Source organism: Cyprinus carpio, chromosome A21 (genome assembly GCF_018340385.1).
Source record: "Cyprinus carpio isolate SPL01 chromosome A21, ASM1834038v1, whole genome shotgun sequence".
Lineage (NCBI taxonomy): Eukaryota > Metazoa > Chordata > Actinopteri > Cypriniformes > Cyprinidae > Cyprinus > Cyprinus carpio.
In genome coordinates, this window is record NC_056592.1 from 21,000,706 (window position 1) to 21,021,324 (window position 20,619).

The window sequence follows — 20,619 nt, forward strand, 5'->3', positions numbered from 1 at the left end:
GAGCCATCTGCGGCATGTTTTATTATGAATGTGTGCGCTTTATTTGACGATTTGTGGACCGTTCAACTGCAACACCCGCTGACTGCAACGATAGAGCCTGGAATAGCCAGGACAATTTTTAATATAACTCTGACTGGATCCGTCTGAAAGAAGAAAGTCACATACACCTAGGATGACTCGAAGATGAGTAAAACACACATTTTTGGATGAACTAACCCTTGAAGTACATTTACCTTTTTTTTTTTTAAACAGTCAAAATAAATAAGGCAGACATTCTGCATTTTCTCTGTGCTCTCATTATTTCTCATGTAAATATAAATGAAATCACAACAGCCATTGTCTTTGTGTATGGTAGTTTTGTCAAATGATGTCTTTATTTATTAATCTGTATTTTAGCAGAGTAGCAGATTGGAAGTGTCTGCAAAGTCTTTATGGGTTCCGTTCTCTGACAACAGAAACAAAAATACAGTTTTTTGTAATAGAGAAAGTTACCAGATATGTACAGTTTTACAGCTATCCACAGGTCTGTTGTGCACATTACTTCAAGCGTCTTTCACTGTTCTGGTGCTTACCCCTTTTTCCACCGTTGTTTTAGGTACCGTAGTGAAAAGATGACCGTGAGCTACGCAGAATACATCGCCCACCGCCAGCATCATCACTACCAGAATGGCATCGGGCACCCTCTCCCTCCGTACAACCATTATTCCTGACAGCGAGCCGCATGACCAGTCACTGGACCTCTCGGCGGACATCTTTCCGGGAGAGCCCGCCCCCTCATGGTCTAGCTATCTGTACTACTGTACCATTTTATGATGATAGTTTCCGTTGCCATGTCGACAGTCAGTTGGAGGCATGGCAGCGGGTGGCAAATAAGCATTAGGTGATTATAAAGCGAAAAAAAACAGATTCATTTCTTTGTATTCATTTAGTTTTTGCAGCATATATATATACTTATATATATCAACCCCTTCCCTTTTTTAAGCAAATAAACAAATACTATGTTTTGTTTTTTCAACAAATTTCCTAAAATCAGGTTTCTCAGTCTGTGGATGGAAATAAGTCATATTAAATGTTGGAGTAGTTATGCTTTTGCTCAGATTTTATGTACGCTCAGCTTTAGTGACTTGCTCAGTTTTTTTCCCTCCTCTTTTATTGTTTCTTATTAGTTTGACTTTTATATCATATAGGCAGACACAGGGTTTAAGGGATTCTGGTTCCTCTCTGTGCAGTTCCTCGTGAGTGGTGATTTTGTTTTCCGTTCTTGTTTATCGTGAGCATTGTTGGGTTCTGCAGTGTGGCCGAGTTTGGCAGTGAAGTGAACTAGTCAAGTGTTGTTGTATTTTTTTTTCCTCTCAGATTATTGAAACCACTATCTTAAATTAGCTTTTGGGTTCACCAGAATATTTTCCCCATGATGTAAAAGCCTGTTGCTCTTAGCATTACTCGAGTTGATTTGAACTGAACTAACTTCGATAAACAGTAAGCCCTTTTTTGTCTAGTGTTGCTAGGAAAAATGTCTCTTATTTAGTTTCTCATGGTGATGTGTTGTATTAGTGTTTCTTAGTGTTGTTTGTGAGACTGAAAGTATAGGTCTGTACTCAGAGTAAGGGTGTAAATGGATAGTCAGAGAGACATCAGATTCAAGTCGGTCTGTTTTGTATCGCTCCTGTTTTGTCACACAGAGAGGAAAACCTTTGTGAGAGACCAAGGTCAAATGACAGGGACAAGCTAAAAAAAAAAAAAGCCATACTCTTTTTAATGCATGCTGTGGCAGGGAGGTTGCTCTAAATAGCTGTTTTTAATTAATTTCTCTCCTGGTCTGTTTACCTGGCGCGGGAATCTTCACTCTCAGGAGGATGCTTCAGAAAGCTCTTTGTTTAGTTTTTAATGATCTGTAGGGGTGCACGATAAATATCGGCCGATAATTAGTGCGCATCTCGTCAGTAAAGACGCTGATAATGAACGTGGATTTGCGCAGCTTGTCAGTTAACAACGGCTCTGTGTAGTAACAGCTGCTCTATGTGAAATCATGGATTTGATGGGATTTTTACCGCTGATTAGAGAACCGGCTTTACTGACGAGATGCGCATTAATTATCGGCCGATATTTATCGTGCACCCCTAATGATCTGGTAATATGGATGAATATGTCCGTTTCTGTCTCGCATGGCAACAATGTTTACACCTCCATACGAACGCGCAGACTTTACAGTTGAGAAGATAACTAATTTGATTAATGTTGTCATGTCACACCAGGGAGTTTTTCATTGGGAACTATGGTTGTAACTGTTTTCATAGTTTTCTCACTGACGATTTATACACTATTAGACCCATTTTCAACTCTTGCTCTGTGTTATTTTGAGACAGCTTTTTTCTTTTCTTTTTTTTTTCAAAGACCAGAAGGTAGACTGAATATCACGTGTTATATCGTCTGTAGAAGCAGTGGACTCACTTTTCGACCACTTCTGAAAGGAAAATAATGGGAGAGGTTCTTGTGAAAATCGGGTTTTGTTTTCATATGCAAAATGTTAAGGGCTTTTGGGGTTCCATCCACAGTCGTTATCCAGCTCACTAAAACCTAAAAAAAAAAAAACCTGATTTCAGTTGTTTTGCCTTAAAAATGGTTATGATGTGGACCAGCAAATATTGCCCTGAGTGCTCAACTACCTTCACAACATGAAGGTTTTGACCAGCGACTTTTGGGCAAAGATGCCTGTTAACAGTCAAGTGTTTATTACTGCCCAGCCGTGACTGTTTTTCATCTGATTAATCTAAACCCCACCTACCAGGATGTAGGTCAGTTAAGAAAAGTGACACATTTGTGGTCTCGGTCTTTAACAACCCTTTAAATATCAGATTTTTTTTAAACCCCGTTTTTGTGTTTCTAGTTGGACGATCAGGGCCTCGTTTGTTGGTCCATTAAAACAGCACAAACTAAACATTTTTTTCTGCTGCAAAATCAACTAAGTCTTTGCATTTGAAATCTGATGTATTGACCATTGGAATACATTTGTTGCATGAATAAGAGGCCTCCTGTTAAATATGGCATGCTTGTTTCACTGCTATATAGATATGAGAAAAAAAGACTATATAAAATGGTGCTATCGGACCTCATGTCGGGGGCGGTCGCAGTAAATGTGACTGGTCATGCGGACTCATCGATCATATCAGACTTTATTATTATCCTCAATATATGCAGATCTGTTTTACAGGTGTTTTTTTTTTTTTCCTATCAGTGTAATCTCCTGCAGGTTTGAAAGGACAAGTAGTGACGAGTCTAACCCCATCTTTCCCTCATGGCCTGGGGGATTCGGGCATATGCTTAACATCTCATCTGTTATAGATGTGCACATTTACGCAATATACAATTACCCCGGAGTCTCACTCCTTGTGGATGTTTGCGTTCAAGTACAGTTGCCTCCATATGGCCAAAACTACAGCGATTAATGAGGTTCAGTAAGCCGAGTTAACTTTGCTAACAACATTTGTTCAAATATCATCGGTTCGTTCGGTTGCAAGACACGCTATGTGATGAAAGACACGTTGGTTCTGTCAGATGTCTATACATTTTAGAGTTGTGAAATGACTGCAAATGGAACGAAGTATTTTCATGATTCCTAGAGTAGTTTGAACATGCACTTTGAGGACATTAGCAATCCCAGGCGCATTTGAACACTGTAGAAACTCCCAGTACCCGTCCTACAGTTACATTGCTCAAAGATCGGTTCAAAAACCATTTTCTCGCTACACTGTCTTTGGGTTTCTGTCATTTTTAACAACACAAATGGGATTAGTGTTTGGTGTGTATAGCAAATGCTTATTTTAGGCATAAATGTTGGGTTGTAACACCTGCAGACGAGCTTGGCGCTCGCTGTTGAACCCATAGTCCTTTGAAAGTCATTTGGCTCATGTTACCTTTGTGTGTTCAACCGAACCAAAGATGCCTCCAGCCATGTCCAAATGCTGCTCTACAGACCTGCCTTCCTGTCCTTCCAAAAACCTTCCCTGCAAGAGAAATGTCTTGTGTTCTGTGTATCTTTTTTTTTTTTTTTTTTTTTACAATTTCTAATGTTGTTTTAGGATTTTAGCTACCTAAGTTCAATGAATTTTCATTGTAGCTGTCTTTGAGACCTTGCACGATGTCAATGACCGTAATACTAGGTTGCACTTTGTTATTTTTTATTTTATTTTGTTTTCATCATTGTTGTTGTTGTTATTATATATTTTTGTAAAGAAAGAGAACCCCATAGCGTGCCTCTTAGATTTATGGGTTTCTTAATGTTTTTTTTTTTTCTTCTTTTTTCCTAAGACCAGCAGTTATACTTTATACAGAAGATGAGTTAATCCTTATTTTTAAATGCAATTTAAAGAAAAAATAAAAAGCCTCTTTTCTTTACTCTGGACCCAGTAGCTGCACTGGCATACAATCGCACTGATAGATATGGGGGAAAAAGTATAACTAATAATAATAATGATGAAGATGATTTAAAAAAAAAAAAATATGTAAGAAATACAATAAATTTGTTTGAAAACTTTTTTGTAAAAAAAAAAAAAAATAGTAAACACAATGACTGTTTTTGTATATCGAGTTAATTCTTTTCAAAATAATAATATTTTGGACCTAGTTTCTAAATTATTTTAGTGGTTTTCTATGTTCTGGAACTTTGAGAAGATGAGTTTTGAACATGCCCTTCGATGACTGACAGCTTGCAGTGTTGTCATTGCGGGCACCGGGGGTTGCCTGGTGTAGCCCCATATGCCCACCACTTTTTGTTTCTATTTTGATTTTGGATTCTTTCTTCCTTTCATAACTTGAAATAGTTAAAGTAACGACTTGGAAAAAAATAAAAAATAAAAAATATATATATATATATAAAAACAACTCCCATGTAGAACTAGATCATTTATCCCCACTGAATTGCTGTTAGTGTGATGAGACTTGAAATGGGCATTTATTATGAATATGGTAGTATGGCTCCAAAAAAAAAAAAAAAAAAAAAAAAAAAAAAAAGACAAAAATTACAAAATCTACACCAAAAAAAAGAAAGAAAGAAAAAGTGTTGGGGGGTGGGGGGATAGATGGGTTATATGTGAGCTATGGCTGTGGCAATGATAATGTAGTTTTAAAACATTATTGTTATTACCTTTTAAATCATTTATCCAATAAAAAAAATAATTCTGAAAGAATAAGGCATTGGGTGTCTTTTTATTTTTTATTTATTTTTTTGACACCTTGTGAAACCAAGACAGTCTTCATCAATGACATGTTGGAGAAGACCTTTAATATAGATAAAAACATGTACAAAAATGACACCAAAACAGACAGGTTTCCCTTTCAGTCAAGTTACATACATTGAAATGAGAGTGAGCCCATAATTCACTAGACTGCTCAAATTGGCATTTCTTGCAAGACTGCAACAGCCACAAACTGTTCAGCAAATCTTAGTTTCTGGGTTTGACATGCAAACAACTGGGAAAACACGTGATCAGAGCAGTTTTGGGACTAATCAAAAGAGCCCCTAACATGGTTGGTAACGGAACTTATTTTTCCTTCATTTTACTACATATTGGACTTTTTTGTGTATACATGTGAACATACAAAAAAACGATATAATTTCCCATGGGTAATATGATCAGTAGAGCATGTGAACTTGATCAAACAGCAAGTGGAATCACTTTAGGCCAACAGAAAATGTTTAGTGGACGTGACCACAGCTAATAGCTTCAGCTTCAAATTTAGTCATAACTATTTACAGTTTCAAAGAAAGGGAGTGCGGGGGGGCTGGAAACAGACTCTGGAAAATCTCCTAGACGTACAGTACCACTACATTTATGCTTTCCACAACAGGTCTACAATATTAACAATGTCATTTTGAGACAATCTATCAAAACTGCCTCACCAGCATGCAAGGCGTGAGGAAATTCAGCATTTATAACTGCGCAGCAGATGAGTAAAAGAAACTGGGTTGGCCCTGTTGAATGTAACTAAAGAAGGCAACTTGAGAAGAAAGGTTACATCAGTTCTGAGTTCAATGAATCTTCAGTTTGCTAAACATTAAAACTAAAAAGAACAAGGCAAGGTTTATGTTGCTTGAGTCCTGCACCTATGGAGTTAAAACAGTCTTTAGATATAATGATCCAGCTTTGAGAAACCACGTTTGGACCAAACAACAAAAATATAAAAAAGGTACTAATGTTATATATATGTAGCCTATATCTATGTACTACACTTTTTTTTTTTTTTTTTTTTTCTGGAAGATGGACAGTTCAGGTTTTTGTTTTTGTAAGTGTGATGATGATGATAATAGTACTACTTCTTGTTGCGTAGATGTGCTATATCCAATAAATAGCGGCATGTGGGAGCGGTGTGCTGCGAGAGGATGGTCAGAGCCTTGCCGTGCAATAACGTCAGTGCAGTCTGGTGGCCCGTCGCCCACACTCGGTACCATGGTCCATAGAAGGGGTCAGAGACAGCAGGACACAGCATGTTGTTCAGATTCACTTCTGTCAACTGGTGGGAAGCAAAAATACAAGACTGAGTTAGCATAGGGCCACAATAACTAAAGCAAAACATGCATGTGTGAAACTTAGAATGGAAACACTTTAAAGACCAATTCTCATTATTAACTAGTTGCTTATTAGCATATTACTAGCACATTGGCTGGTTTTTTTTTGTTGCACATATTAATGCTGAAGTGTGAACCATAGAACTACATGAACAGCATATATGATTCCAGCAGAGTTTGCTTAATTACATGCTTCATTTTATGCTAGAAGTCACTTAATCACACTTCTACGTCTGAAAAATGTCAAATAGTAGCGAGAAATAACTATAAAAATAAGCCCGTACCAATGGCAGATGACAGATAGTTCAAAATGGTGTCATGTTATTCTAATGCATATTTTGTTTTAAGGGGAGTGCACAAGACTAGTGTATGTGTACCTGCAATACTTCAGATTCTGACCACCAGTTTTATTAAAGATATGCAAGATTAGAATGCATACATGCCACATTAAAGAATTACATTTAGACTACAAATTGCATGCATGCACTTTAGTGTCTGATACAATCAGGAACCAATTGATGTTTTTAAATAAAGTAATATTTCCAGTCCAGAGATGATCATTTCAAAATTACTGGTTTGATCATCTTAAAAGAGTCATATCCTCCAAGTGATTAGACAGCACTACACTGACAAGCCACAACAATAAAACAAGGTCAAAACAGCTCTGATGCATCGAGACATGAACAAGACCCCTGAAAGCATCCTGTGGTCTCTGGCACCAAGACATTAGCAGCAAGGTGGGGCCTCCATGGATCCATGGATTTGTTGGTCCAGAGCATCTCGTAGATGCTCAAGGCAACACCATGAACTCAAACCATTCCTGAACTTTTTTTGCATTGTGGCAAGTGCATTATACTGCTAAAAGAGGCCAATGCCATCAGGGAACACTTATTTCCATGAAGGATACAGCAACAATTTTTAGGTAGGTGGTGCCCAAGGCTTCTATGCAGAGTATATCCCTGCCTCGGTCAGCCAGCCTTCATAGTGCATCCTGCTGCCATCTCTTTCCTATGTAAATGACGTGCACACACCCGACCATCCACAAGATTTAAGAAAATGGGATTCATCAGACCAGGCTTCTTCCATTGCTTCATGGTCCAGTTACTCACTTGCCCATTATATGTGTTTTCGGTGATGAACAGGGGCCATCATGGGCTCTCTGACGGTCAGTGGATATGCAGCAAACACTGATGCACTGTTCTGACATCTTTCTATCATGGCCAGCATGAAGGTTTTCAGCAATCTGAGCTACAGTAGCTCCTCTGTGTGATCTGAACAGACACCCCAGAAGACTTGCCTTTTTTTCTCAAGTGCAAGTTTATATTTCGCAATTCAAATGTCAACTGTGAGATGTAAACTCGGAATGGCAAGACAAAAAGTCGCAATTACCATTTCTTTTTTTTTTTTTATGGGCTTCCATATGACATTTAACTCTTATGAAAACGAAAACTAATTCTAGAAAAATGGCATAGAACTTGTGCTGCATAATGCACTACTTACTGTACCAATGAGGTCATGTGACAAAGCAGTGGAATGTTGTAGAATGTGTACTCTTTCACTTAAATACAGTGGGAAGCATGCAGTGTATACTATGCAGCATTCAGTAAGTAGTAAGCAAGCATTCCATTTCTAACAAAGTCATAAGCTACCAACTCTTACTATTTCTTCCATATTTCTATGGCAGAAATACAAAGAGTAGTATGCTGTTCTGAATTATTTAGCAGTAGTGTTTGATTGTCATACCATTCCAAGGCCCTGGAGGAACAAAAAGTGGTAGAGGAAGAGGACGCCCGTGGACAGCAGCGCCCACCACATGTCTCTGAGTGGCTCTGGCTTATACACACCTGACAAATGAGACACATGACAGTCTTTAAAGATCTCTCCAAGTCAGAAAAGTATGATTATCTGGATGCTTGATCATTTGTTTTAAAGGAATATTCTGGGTTCAGTAGAGGTTAAGCTACATCTGTTACAACATGGAACGTCAAGTCCTTCAAACAAACAAAATTGTGATTACAGGAAAGCGCTTACAATGGGGGCAAGACCACGCACCTGGATAAACATTGCAATAGGGTTTCAAAAATATAACCACAAAACTTGAGAATTATAGGGTAAGATAGGACAAAATCTGTTACCATTAAACAGATACTACTTTATTTTGTTGTGAAAAGTTAAAGTGCAGTTATAAATGTCTGACACAACTGGGAATCAGGGAATTATTATATATTATTCCTATTAATTGCATGGGTGCATCTCAAAAGTATACATTATTCATCATAACCCGTTGATGACTGAGGCAAATCATTTAATCTGAACTTAATCTGTTGCTTATTTTACAAAAGCACAATGTTTTTTTGATATTGCGAGCGCATACAAATAAAAGTAGACCTTTTACAGTTTTAAATTATGTATTACTCAGTAATCTGTACGATCGAAAATTGCTGTTTTCAGGAAAAAATGCAATTTATCATTCAAGTTGCTGTTAAATATTAAATTACTGAAAATTACTGAGTGTCACTGCTCTACTGGCATATACTTTACTCTGAACAAGTGAAGCATCATTCTGACCTAACTGTCATTTCGCAACTGACATAGCTGGATGAGCTCTATAAATAATGCAGCACTGATTTCTACAGTACTATAGCTCACTTTTCAACTGAAACACGTCATCAGGGAAGCTAAAACGCTATCGTGGTGCACGTGGATAACGGCTGATATGATGATGTGGGGCAAAAGCTCCAGCACTACGACTTTTTGACCAAACCTCAGAAACTCACCTCCTTTTCTGAAGAGGTAGACTGGCACAAGATACAGCATGGAGTGCTGAATATAGTAGATCTCCTTCTCAAATGGAAGCTGTGATGGGAGAAAAAAAAAAGCATGTTTAGAAGACAAAACATACATGTTCTAGCCTTATTTGGTGTTAGCATGATTTGAACAGAGCGCTTAACTTACTAGTTGTTGGAATATACTCACCAGTCGAGTGTTGACTACTGGGAAGAGAAGCGCTAGAAGGGCTCCATTCAGCATATGAACCTGAAGCCTTCAAAACAGAAAACACGGAAAGCTCACAGCAACAGTACATCTAAAACACTACAGGATCTAAAGTTCAACTGAACGAGGGAAAGCAGTGACATTCTATTAATCTAACAAAGAAATGCCATCAATCTGACAAATATCAGAAATATCATTCAAAACCTGAAGCTGTTATAGGTCAAAACCAACTAGCAAACAAAACAACAACCTATTAATCACATGCTGCCTTAAAGCAACAACATATGCATTCTGCACAGAGAAGGCAATTCCTAAAAATATATTTAAGTTGATGCTATGAAATAAAATAGCATCAAATCTAATTTAATATATGCTGAAAATTTTATTTAAACAATTTTGGTGATTTTCATTAAGATTGTTTGTTTTTAGAAGTATTTGTTTGTGTTTTTAGGCTTATTGGATAATTACTTTATTTTTTCAATGTGGAAATAAGCTTTTTCCTGTTAATGTGAAAGTTTCATTCACAGCTACAGCAGTAAATAACTAGAAGTGCATTGCAAAACTATATGCACTACAAACCAAGTGTGTTTATGATAACAATAGTATATTAATATAATATGATAACAAACAGAGCTGGAGTGTGGCTCATTTTTGTCCAAAAGTTTACAGAAAATATACAGAAAAAAGAACAAATGACATACTAAACTTCTTAAACATTCTGCAATCGAACTTATGAATGGGCACAGCTGAAAAATACATCACATTCAAATGAAAAAGCCAAGAAATTATAATAAATATCAGACAGCAGTATGGATTATGCTCTTTTATGAAATATTGCTCCATATAAATCTTGATCTTGAAAACTTTTTTTCATTATTTGGAAAGGGGACTGATTGTGAGCAGAGCAGGGTCGGAAATAAATGGGGGCATCTGGTAAAAATGCCACCAAAATAAACGAAAATGCACCACAAATTTAAGACAACTGGGCAAAAAAGTTAATATATTATGGATGTGTGATTAAAATGAAATGTAAAAATGAATGAAAAGTGTTAGTTCGCAAAATGACACTAAGATCTGCGTGATGCAACCGATTTCTTTTTATTTTGTGTTTTTGTACCATTGAGCCTTATAACTAATCACTCACGTTTCTGTTGAGCTTATGAATGCAATGGCCAATCAGAGGCACTTGTATTAGTCAGCACTGAAAATGATGAAAAACGGCTGCCTGCCAGATTATGCCTCTCCTCATTCCCAAGTATGGTTACATTTAGGATTAGAAAATCACGTAGAGGCTTCAATGAGCGGGGTAATCATTTGGCAAGGAGCCGCAATTTGGCACAAAACCACTTTGCCACTCCGGGCCTGATAACAGATACAGAGGAGTGCTACTTGTATGACACTCGCTGCTGCCTATATGTAAAGCATTCGATAACTTAGCAGATTCCATTACAGTTAGGATGCTACTTTAAAATGCAACTGTGTATGTGTAATTTTGATGCATTGATAAACTCTTCATTAGACAACTATTTATACAGGAACTGTTTTTATCAAATAAGTTTTGTTCATGTGCAGCGTAGGTTCATTTTTCTTTGTACTGAGCATGACAGGTATCACCTTACAGTATGTACAGGAATGGAGGCTGTTTTAAGTATCAGTCTTCACCTTCTCATAACATTAGACAAAACTACAATGCACCAGCAATATAGATGGCTATATGTATTTCTATTAATTTGTCCAGCATCAACTGTAAACTATTTTTACCATTCCAGAATACTTCAACAGTTCAGCTAACGTTTTATATATCTGTGCATGGCATTACATTATTGTTTTCTACATAGCAATCCAACAATGCCATGTATTCTACATAACAATGCCAAGTGTACCAACTGACATTTAAAAAAAAACAAAAAAACAATTCATGGATATTTAGTACTTCCACTTTTAAGCTACATGGTTTTCTGTGTCATCATAAATAATATCAGAGTTTACACGTAGTAAATTTGTAAACTTTTTTTTCTTTTAAAGAACTATCCATCTTTTAACAAACTCTGTGACAGAAAAAGTTGGATGTGTAACCATTTAAAGTTACAAAACTGTAAGATGGTTATGTTACAATAACAACAGCATAGGCGAATGGACTATTGGCTTAAATTTGCATTATATGAGAGTTAGTGGAGCTCTCAGGGGGGACTGTGGGAATACAAAGGATGTGGTTAAGTTGTCACCTCTGAGTCTGTGTATACGAGGCTCACCTTTAAGGACCGCCCACTGAATGCCTACAAAATACAATCTCCTGGAGGACCGGAGCCCCGCGGAGTTTTGTTCCAACCTTGCTCCAACACACATACCTCGTCTTATTCAAATAAGCCTGAACTACTTGATTAGCTGGATCAGGTGTGTTTAATTAGGGTTAAACTTAAACTCTTCAGGGCACACCAAGCCAACTTCATAGAACTAGAGGGGACAATTGCAGACAGTGTTGTTGCCTCATGTCTGCAAAGCAGTGCTTGAATGCACCGCACAAACTACAGCCGACTGCAAACTAGCAAGTGTGTTCTGCGCCTGCTTGTCTGTATCAGCAGCTATCAATAATCTATATTCATCATTCAAAAGGAGAAACACAAACAAAGCGGCGCTTGCTTACAACTTTGAATATCAGTTATGCTGATAACTTTCTTCAAGTTAACTGGCTTATGTTGTTATGAAACAACCGGCATATTAAAATGCTTGGGTAACATTACATAACATTAGAACAGCCTTCTGTCGGTGCCGTCTTGATTTACGTGCTTGATTTTATCACTTTTGCTTTAATGCTCACGCACTGACTCGTTTGCTGAACTGAACAGCCAATCAGAGTTTAGTAATATAACTACATTTTAAAGCAATAATATTATTTTCAGTTATGTTTCCACCATTTTTTACATTTCCTGTTGGATTTTGGTTCAAACTCTTTTCTGAAACACAGTAGGAACATGAACAGCTTCTCTGGTGTTGAATTCAAGTTAGTTCTAATAAGCTGGTCTAAAACAGCCCATTACTGTGCTCAGAGATAACCTCATTAGCACTCATTTGGAAACAAGCATCTGATGCCATGGCCACTAGTTTACATGGTAATACACACGTTAAAAGATTAATTTCCTTCCAGAATTAAAAATGTCCTGATAATTTACTCACGCCCGTGTCATCCAAAATGTTCACGTCTTTCTTTCTTCAGTCGCAAAAGAAATGTAAAAACATCAAAATGTAGAAAAGCAAGGATTCAAGCTCATGTGATTCATTTTGAAAGAAATCAATTTATAATGTGATGAATCTAAAACTCTGGGGTTGTTAATCATTTATTGCCATCTGGTGACATTACCAATTCAGCATGTCTCACATCCAAGACATTAAAAGCTCCTGTGAGGAATTTAGCATCACCGTGTCATTATAATGAAAAGTCAAAACAGGGACATTAACACCGCTCTGTTAAAATTGCAAAGGCTTTACAAAAGAGCTGATGTGACATTAGTTGAGTATATATCATAGCAATTGTTCACCATTATTAAACGTGGTATAATATTAATTATCAAGTCAAGTCATGTTTATTTACGTATTGCTTTACAGTATACTGATTGCTTTAAAATAGCTTTGCATCATGTCCTTATTAGATAGGATTGTGTTAAAATTCCAATGACAAGCAACACTTAGATCTTACACTCAGGTCTACTGGCCAAATATTTATGTCAACAAAAATGATTCATGCATCTTGTTATTATGTGTGATTATGTTTCATTTCAGTGTGATTAGGCTTTTGTGGACAACAAACAGATGCCTTTTGCCTTCAAATATAACACGAATCCAGAATAAGGTTTAACTTATTACTTATTTATTCAACAATCTTTTAATGTCAAGGTGAAATTCTTGGCTGGTGGCCCGTACTATAGGAAGGAATATGACACACTCACCTTAAGTTGTTGTTGTTATTATTAATATTATTATTTCTAAAGTCTAAAATCATTACACTTTTGAGGTTGTGAATGAATCCTCAGCCATAGAGTCAGACAATTCTCAAAATTAAAAGCCACATTAAGTATTACTTGTAATGTGTTACCCCCAACACTGCTGCTAAGTATCCTGAACATTCACAGAAAAAGGTGTTAAAAGGCTATTTTAGGAAGAGTCTGGTGATATGCATAGGTTTGCATTCCTCATATGCTGGAGAGGCCAAACACTACTGTAGTTACTGTCACTAGACTTAAAGGGTTACTCCACCGCAAAATGAAAATTTTGTCAAAATTTTGTCATTAATCACTTACCTCCATGTCGTTCCAAACCCGTAAAAGCTTAGCTCGTCTTCGGAAAACAATTTAAGATATTTTGGATGAAAACCCGGAGGCTTGTGACTGTCCCATAGACTGCCAAGTAAATAACAGTGTCAAGGTCCAGGAAAGTATGAAAAGCATCGTCAGAATACTCCATCTGCCATCAGCGCCATTTTGGCAGTACGCAGACGGCGTACGCTCTTCTGTTTCAGCTGCGCAGTGCCGTTTTCTTTTAAACCAAAGCGTAAATACACGTAAAAACATATCCTTGTGGCGCGGCTGATACAGAAGAGTGTACGCCATCTGTGTACTGCTCAGAATTGCCAAAATGGCGCTACGCTGATTTGGAGAGACACAGAGGAGAGGAATTGTTGAATAAAGTCATTATTTTAGTACAAAGAGTATTCTCGTCACTTCAACGTTATCCTTGAACCTGATGATGGCAGATGGAGTATTCTGACTATGCTTTTCATACTTTCCTGACCTTGACACTGTTATTTACTTGGCGTCTAGACAGTCACAAGCCTCCCGGTTTTTCATCCAAAATATCATACATTGTGTTCCGAAGACGAACAAAGCTTTTACAGGTTTGGAATGACATGGGGGTAAGTGATTAAAGACAAAATTTGCATTTTGGGATGGAGTATCCCTTTAAATTGCACGAGAAGACAAAGACTATAAAAAAAAAATTGCACAGTTCTCTGCAGTGCAACCTGTCACAGAGTACTTACCTAAAAATAACCATGGCAGTTTTACAGGGGGGACATGCAAGCAGGAAGATCTGCAAAAGAGAGAGTGATAAAGCTCAATAACAATGACTCCTTTGGACAAAGCAGCTAAAGTAGTAATGCAAACGACTTGACATGAGCGTGAGTAAATGATGACAGAAATTTTACAAACTCAACAAGAGGATAGCAATTCCAAATAAATGCTGAAACTAAACTCTGAACAACCACTGCTGCAAAGACAAGACTACTCATGCAACCGTCAGAGCTGCTGTAAATGAGGGTATGGTGTACCTAAGGTATTGGAGGTTTATAAATGAAATCTTTTGGCCAAGGGCCATGCCGTGCATATCTTATCAGAACAAGTTCATCATTTTCAGTGGCTGAGTGTTAATCAAACAGACATTCAGCTACTGAAAAGATCTGGAGATAACGTGACACCATTTCGCACCAGCTCAGCGTTGCATGGAGAACTACCAAAACAACTTTTGTAACGGTTTTATTATTGCAATAATAATCCGTATACACCTATAAATTCCCTGATCATCTTTATTTTCCTTATTTATTCTCTGTAATGCAAAAACACTTGTTTAACAATACCATCAACATAAACTTAAAATTACAGCTCTAAAAACTGAGCAATCTTTCTGAATAAAGTGTTTTACATAAATATTTAAAATAAATGTTAATATTAAAATAAATTTCAGTGTTTAAAATTATAGAGACATTTGTTTATGAGAAAACAATTTGTTGGTTCTGATCTGAGTCAGAATGTTCCATGTGGTCTTTTCTCTCAGTAGTGAAAAAGGCAACTAAGGATGGCCACAAGCCATATCTAATCTAGGGGTAATGAGATCACAAACTGACATAATTTAGTATCTGTTGGGAGGGTTGCCAGGATATGGAGAGCAGTCTGGGAGCATGGCACAAAAAGTAACTGCTAACTGTTCAACTGGTTTATTTGACCACTAATGTAACAACATAGCATAACTCCGGAGACATCTGCTATGAATCTAAAAATGAAAAAAGTGAGAGTGAAGAAACATCGAAGTGTGTCATGTCTAGTTTAGTTCGAGTAGGAAAATATTTCATTCAGTCTACCACAAAAAAAAAAAATAATAATTATGAAAAAAAAAAAAAAAAAATGAAAAAGTCCTTTCTGCTGGTTAAAGGAATTGTTAAGTCAAAATAAAAATTAGGTCATGATTTTCTAACCCTCATGTTGTTTCTAACCATGTTTTTTTATTTATTTTTTTTATCTGTCTTTCCTGACACACACACACACACACACACACACACACACACACACACACACACACACACACAAAAGAAATGTATCAGAATGTGCATGCTTTTCTCCATATAACTAACGTGAATAGAGAGCTATTGATAACTTTCTCATGAACAGACTGAAGTTATTATTCACTCCTAATCTTCTGCTTCATCAATACATCATCCATGTTTTCACATAATCAGATATATACAAACATCATTGGTGCATCATCTCATGTATCGTAAGTGATCATGGCCTTGACATTTAGATTGCTTTGTTTTTCACAAGGCAGAGGAGGAAATATTGTGACAATATGTTAGCAGGAAGGACGTTCTTACGTTCAAAACATGTTTGCTATTGCTACAGTGTAATGTATCGTTACATTCTGTATAAACTGAAGGATTTGAAAAGTATGTTAATTTCCCCAAATCTCCCTGTGTATTATTTTATTTAAAGCCTGGCAAAAAGACGGGCAGTCTGGAGTTGGACTCCGCAAATGCAGCGAGGATTTATCTAGTTGCTTATTATATGGGAAAGCCTCACCTAGAAAAGCTGGACAATAAAAAATGTAAAATGCTTATGCCTGAGTAGGCTGGGCAGTATATCAAATATTTACACCTGATTAAGAGGGTGATATATAATAAAGCAACACTGGTGATTCCATGGTGCTACTTATTTTACTTCAGCTTTATTTGTGTAGTGCATTATGAAATAGAGAACAGGGAAGCAATAGAATCAATGATGCAAACTTTGTCAAATCAAAATTCTGCTGTACAGCAGCTCTCAAATAACAATAGTGTTTTAGCAGGTTGAATCATGAAGGCAGTAGCCAGTAACAGACCGCTGGCTTATCAATGGCCAGGAATGTGCAACAAATATGAGAATATCAAGACAGAGAGATGTTCCAAAGATTTGCATGAAATATTTTAACAAAGATTTATGTTACTATTAATGTTTATTAACAATGTTGCTGTATTGGTGAATTTAACTGTAACAATTCCAAAACTAGGTCATTACTTTGCTTAAACAGCATTTATTAATCTAGGTCAAGGGAACCTAATTATTATTATTATTTTTTTTTTTGTGTGTGTGTGTGTGTGTGTGTGTGTGTGTGTGTGTGTGTGTGTGTGTGTGTGTGTGTGTCATCCGAAACCCTTAGAAGGGAAATATTATTTACTTTTATCCCCTGAAATTAAATTCATCTCTGGCACATGTTGCGATTTGATCTGAAATTACATTTTAAGGGTCATATGATGCTATTTAAATTTTTCCTTTCTCTTTGGAGTGTTACAAGCTCTTGGTGCATAAAGAAGATCTGTAAATCTGCAAAGACAAAAGTCTCAAATCCAAAGAGATATTCTTTATTAAAGTTAAAGTCAACTACGCCCTCCTAAAATGGCTTGTTTAAACACACCCCCACGTCTACGTCACAATGAGGGAAGATTTGCATAACGCCGCCCAAAATGTTCACGCAAAGAAATAAGGCGTAACTTATTCTCGCTGTTGCTGCTGCCGCCATGTTATTGAGACTCCATGTGTTCTATTGTGAAATCAAAACTACTTTGTTTGGCCTTCCAAAAGAGGACACAATTGGAAATCTCTGAATTCTGACTCACAGTCTGTAATATATTTTCATATGTAAAGGATTTGCCACTGATGATTCAAACGCAGTGTAGAGCAGCGGTTGTTGTTTGTCATTTCTCCGATCACAAATGCAGACATGGTTTTATGTTTGCGCAGCGCGATACGCAACGTAACATGTAAAAAGACTTCAGACGGTAATTGTTTCTCATGTGGACGTCTGTAAAAAATAAATTTACATATCACCTCAGTGATAAAACTCATGGATACGGATGGCGATCTATTCACAGAGGAGGAGTGAGTTCTGTGATCCTACGAACCTGGGAACGTGCTGCTCACGTGACCAGTCACATAACTGTCTGCAGTAAATAAATTGAATATGTCAAGATTTCATTGACATCTTTTTTAAAGACTTTCATTTTCCAAAGTGATACTCCACCCAAAAAATGAAAATTAATTTACTCACCCTCCATCCTAGATGCTTGTTAGAAGTGATTCGCATGCACAGAGGACCTAAATAACGTGAGGAAATGATGACAGAATATTCATTTTTGGGTGAAGTATACCTTTAAGGACCATTCAGGAAATCACATAACATGACTCAATAAACCATCAACCATTTATGTTCTTGCTAGTAGACTAAAGTGCACATATCACATGCACAGTGTAATTTATTAGTCATGCATTCGAAATCTACATGCATCTTTGAGATAATAATTTTTAATGGGATTAATATGCTTTAAGCAATGCAACTAAAATGTTACTAATTATCATAGGTAACTAACCAGCATTTAGTGTAAATGCATTATTTTCTTCAAGTCTTGAATTTTTCTATGAGATTCATACTTCCCATGTCAGATTTTTTACAGAGTAAAAAAATAAATGTTTTTCACAGTATATATATTTTTAAATCATTAAGATTGTTAATGATTAAAAACAACCCCCATTAAAGTAATTCCATTTTGTTTTCATGTTTTTATATATATATATATATATATATGTGTGTGTGTGTGTGTGTGTGTGTGTGTGTGTGTGTGTGTGTGTGTGTGTGTGTGTGTATAAAGCCTGAATATAAAAGCGATTACTCTTCTTTCAGCCGGTACATCTAAACTTACTTGAAAAATGTACATCAGTTTAAACAGCTGTAATAAAGTGGACAAAAAATGACAACACTTCCTCCCTCATTTCCTATGTTTTGAAAGCCAGATAACTGTAAGAGAGGAACTGCAAATGAGACCAAGGTCAGAATTAAACCTATACGTGTAGTGCAATGTAAGAACATTTCTTAAATTAGTGGTGCATGCAATGACATCCAAAGCTTGGAAACGAAACAAAATGCAATGCCTCAAAAACCGTCACTACAACTCATTTCTAGTTTACCCAAAGCAACTTACTACCCACAGGTTCTACACACTTAAGCAATCTGAAATTGAATGTTTTGTTCATGGGATTTTGAACCGACAGCCCATATCTTCTGCAACAAAAGCAGAACCACACCCGCCCAACAGGCTACTTTTTATGATTTTATCATAAGCATACTTACTTGCACCATTGTGACCACATGACATGGATTGAGGAGGTAGATCACAGTCTTTGTGGCAAACTTAAACCCAACCTCAACTCCAAAAGTCATGCACAGAGCCACAAGCAACAGGTTCTTGCCCCAGGTGTCTTCCTTACTCCTCCTGCCATCTTTCCCCACATCTCTGACCTCTTTAGGGACACTGATCTTTTTAAAAGCCACCACCACTTCCAGGATAGAAATGAACACAATGATCAGAGTCTCAAATATTCTCTGTCGGGGAGAGAGGAAGGCTGCGCACTCAGGGCCTCCATTGCCCTCAAACATAGGGTCCACCCCTCCATACATCCAGTCCAGCAGACTGTAGATATTATACCGAGACATGTTCCTCTGCTCGTATTGGAAAAGGTACGAACAAGTCGGAATAAAAGACAGGACACCAACCTCCTGGCGAAACATTAACGTCAAATCTGTATTGGGTGAACGAATGATGAAATGATCGAGGAGCTGGACAGCCTCCGCCGTTTAATCAGATCTCCATCCTTCATGTGAAAGACACCTGTGGGAGAGATCTACAGACAATATGATGCGATGTAAGCTTTTATTCACAGATGATCGTCAGGGCAAGTTGTATCCAAGGAAGGAAGACGCATTTCCAAACGTGACGCCTGATTCTCAGCTAAAACAAGAGTCCAGAATATTCCTTAACAGAGCGGATCATTACATAAAAGCTTCAAAGAGACACTTGATCAGCGCCCGGGGGCCTTAAATACATAAACACAGCTGCAAAACGCGACTACGACCGATCTGGGAGAGATGTAGCTGGCTGTTACAACGTATCATCCGAAAAATGAGATCACAGCAAACGCAGCGATGTGTCCTGCTCCATGTGGCGTATCAGAGACCTCCTCACCATAGAAACGCCGCCCATGTTCACGCGCAGCCCCAAAATCCACCCACACCGCAACACGCCTGCGCGTTCACTTCCTCTCTGCGTTTCTCGGAAGAGGACCGATAGTGGGCCCCGCCTGCTTTCCGCAAGTATGCACTACTTAACTCCCTCACTGCCGGGGTAGCTGTTTACGTAAATTATAGCCAATGCAGGAACAACCTTCTCAATGATAGGCCTACCACAAAAAAAAAAAGAGTAATAAAAAGGAAGACAGCATATTTAGATTTAGACGCGTAAAACCTTACTTCCTGATAAATCATATCACCAAAATATTTCATTAAAGAAGCTAAAGGCACTGAAATCCAGACACACGTTTCTCTCCACTTGATGGAATAAGTTTTATCCTTCCTATAGGGATAGTTCATCCAAAAAATATCAATAATAATGTAATATTCACTCAACCTCATGTTTTTCCTTAAACCAGGTCTTAGCTTGTTTAACTGGTATTTATTATTTATTTATTTATCTTTTATTTTACCAGGAATTATCCCATCGAGATAGAAATCTCTTCTACCAAAATGGCAGTACAGAAAGTTTCACACAAACAGATTACAAACACATAAAACCAAAAATATAATAAAGGATAAAATCTTACCCATCATCATATGAAAATAAATAAATAAATAAATAAATAAATAAATGCATAAAATATTTACACGTTTCCTTCAGGTAGGACTCCCATCTTTAAATGTTTAAAGATGGGAGT

At 37.1% G+C, this 20,619-nt stretch overlaps 2 protein-coding genes across 3 annotated transcripts in view; one reads left to right on the forward strand and one right to left on the reverse strand.

The window, feature by feature from the left end:
• The window catches only part of ammecr1 (AMMECR nuclear protein 1), a 32,168-nt gene extending 26,982 nt beyond the window's left edge, over positions 1 to 5,186 (forward strand). The window contains exon 6 of the mRNA XM_042711286.1: positions 596 to 5,186. Within this exon, the coding sequence (XP_042567220.1) occupies positions 596 to 710 (115 nt within the window). The 3' untranslated portion in view covers positions 711 to 5,186. The remainder of the gene's footprint in view (positions 1 to 595) is intronic.
• Positions 5,187 to 6,281: 1,095 nt separating this feature from the next.
• LOC109061411 (transmembrane protein 164) lies at positions 6,282 to 19,993 on the reverse strand. 2 transcript variants are annotated; one of them, XM_042711287.1, is made up of 6 exons: positions 19,406 to 19,993; positions 14,592 to 14,641; positions 9,542 to 9,608; positions 9,343 to 9,421; positions 8,309 to 8,409; positions 6,282 to 6,510 (listed from the first exon to the last, which is right to left on the reverse strand). In XM_042711287.1, the coding sequence occupies exons 1-6, from the start codon at positions 19,418 to 19,420 to the stop codon at positions 6,310 to 6,312; spliced, it is 513 nt and encodes a 170-aa protein (XP_042567221.1). In that variant the 5' UTR covers positions 19,421 to 19,993; the 3' UTR covers positions 6,282 to 6,309. The 2 variants fall into 2 exon arrangements, with proteins under 2 accessions (XP_042567221.1, XP_018934065.2); XM_019078520.2 differs by having other exon boundaries at positions 18,983 to 19,990.
• Positions 19,994 to 20,619: the final 626 nt, after the last annotated feature.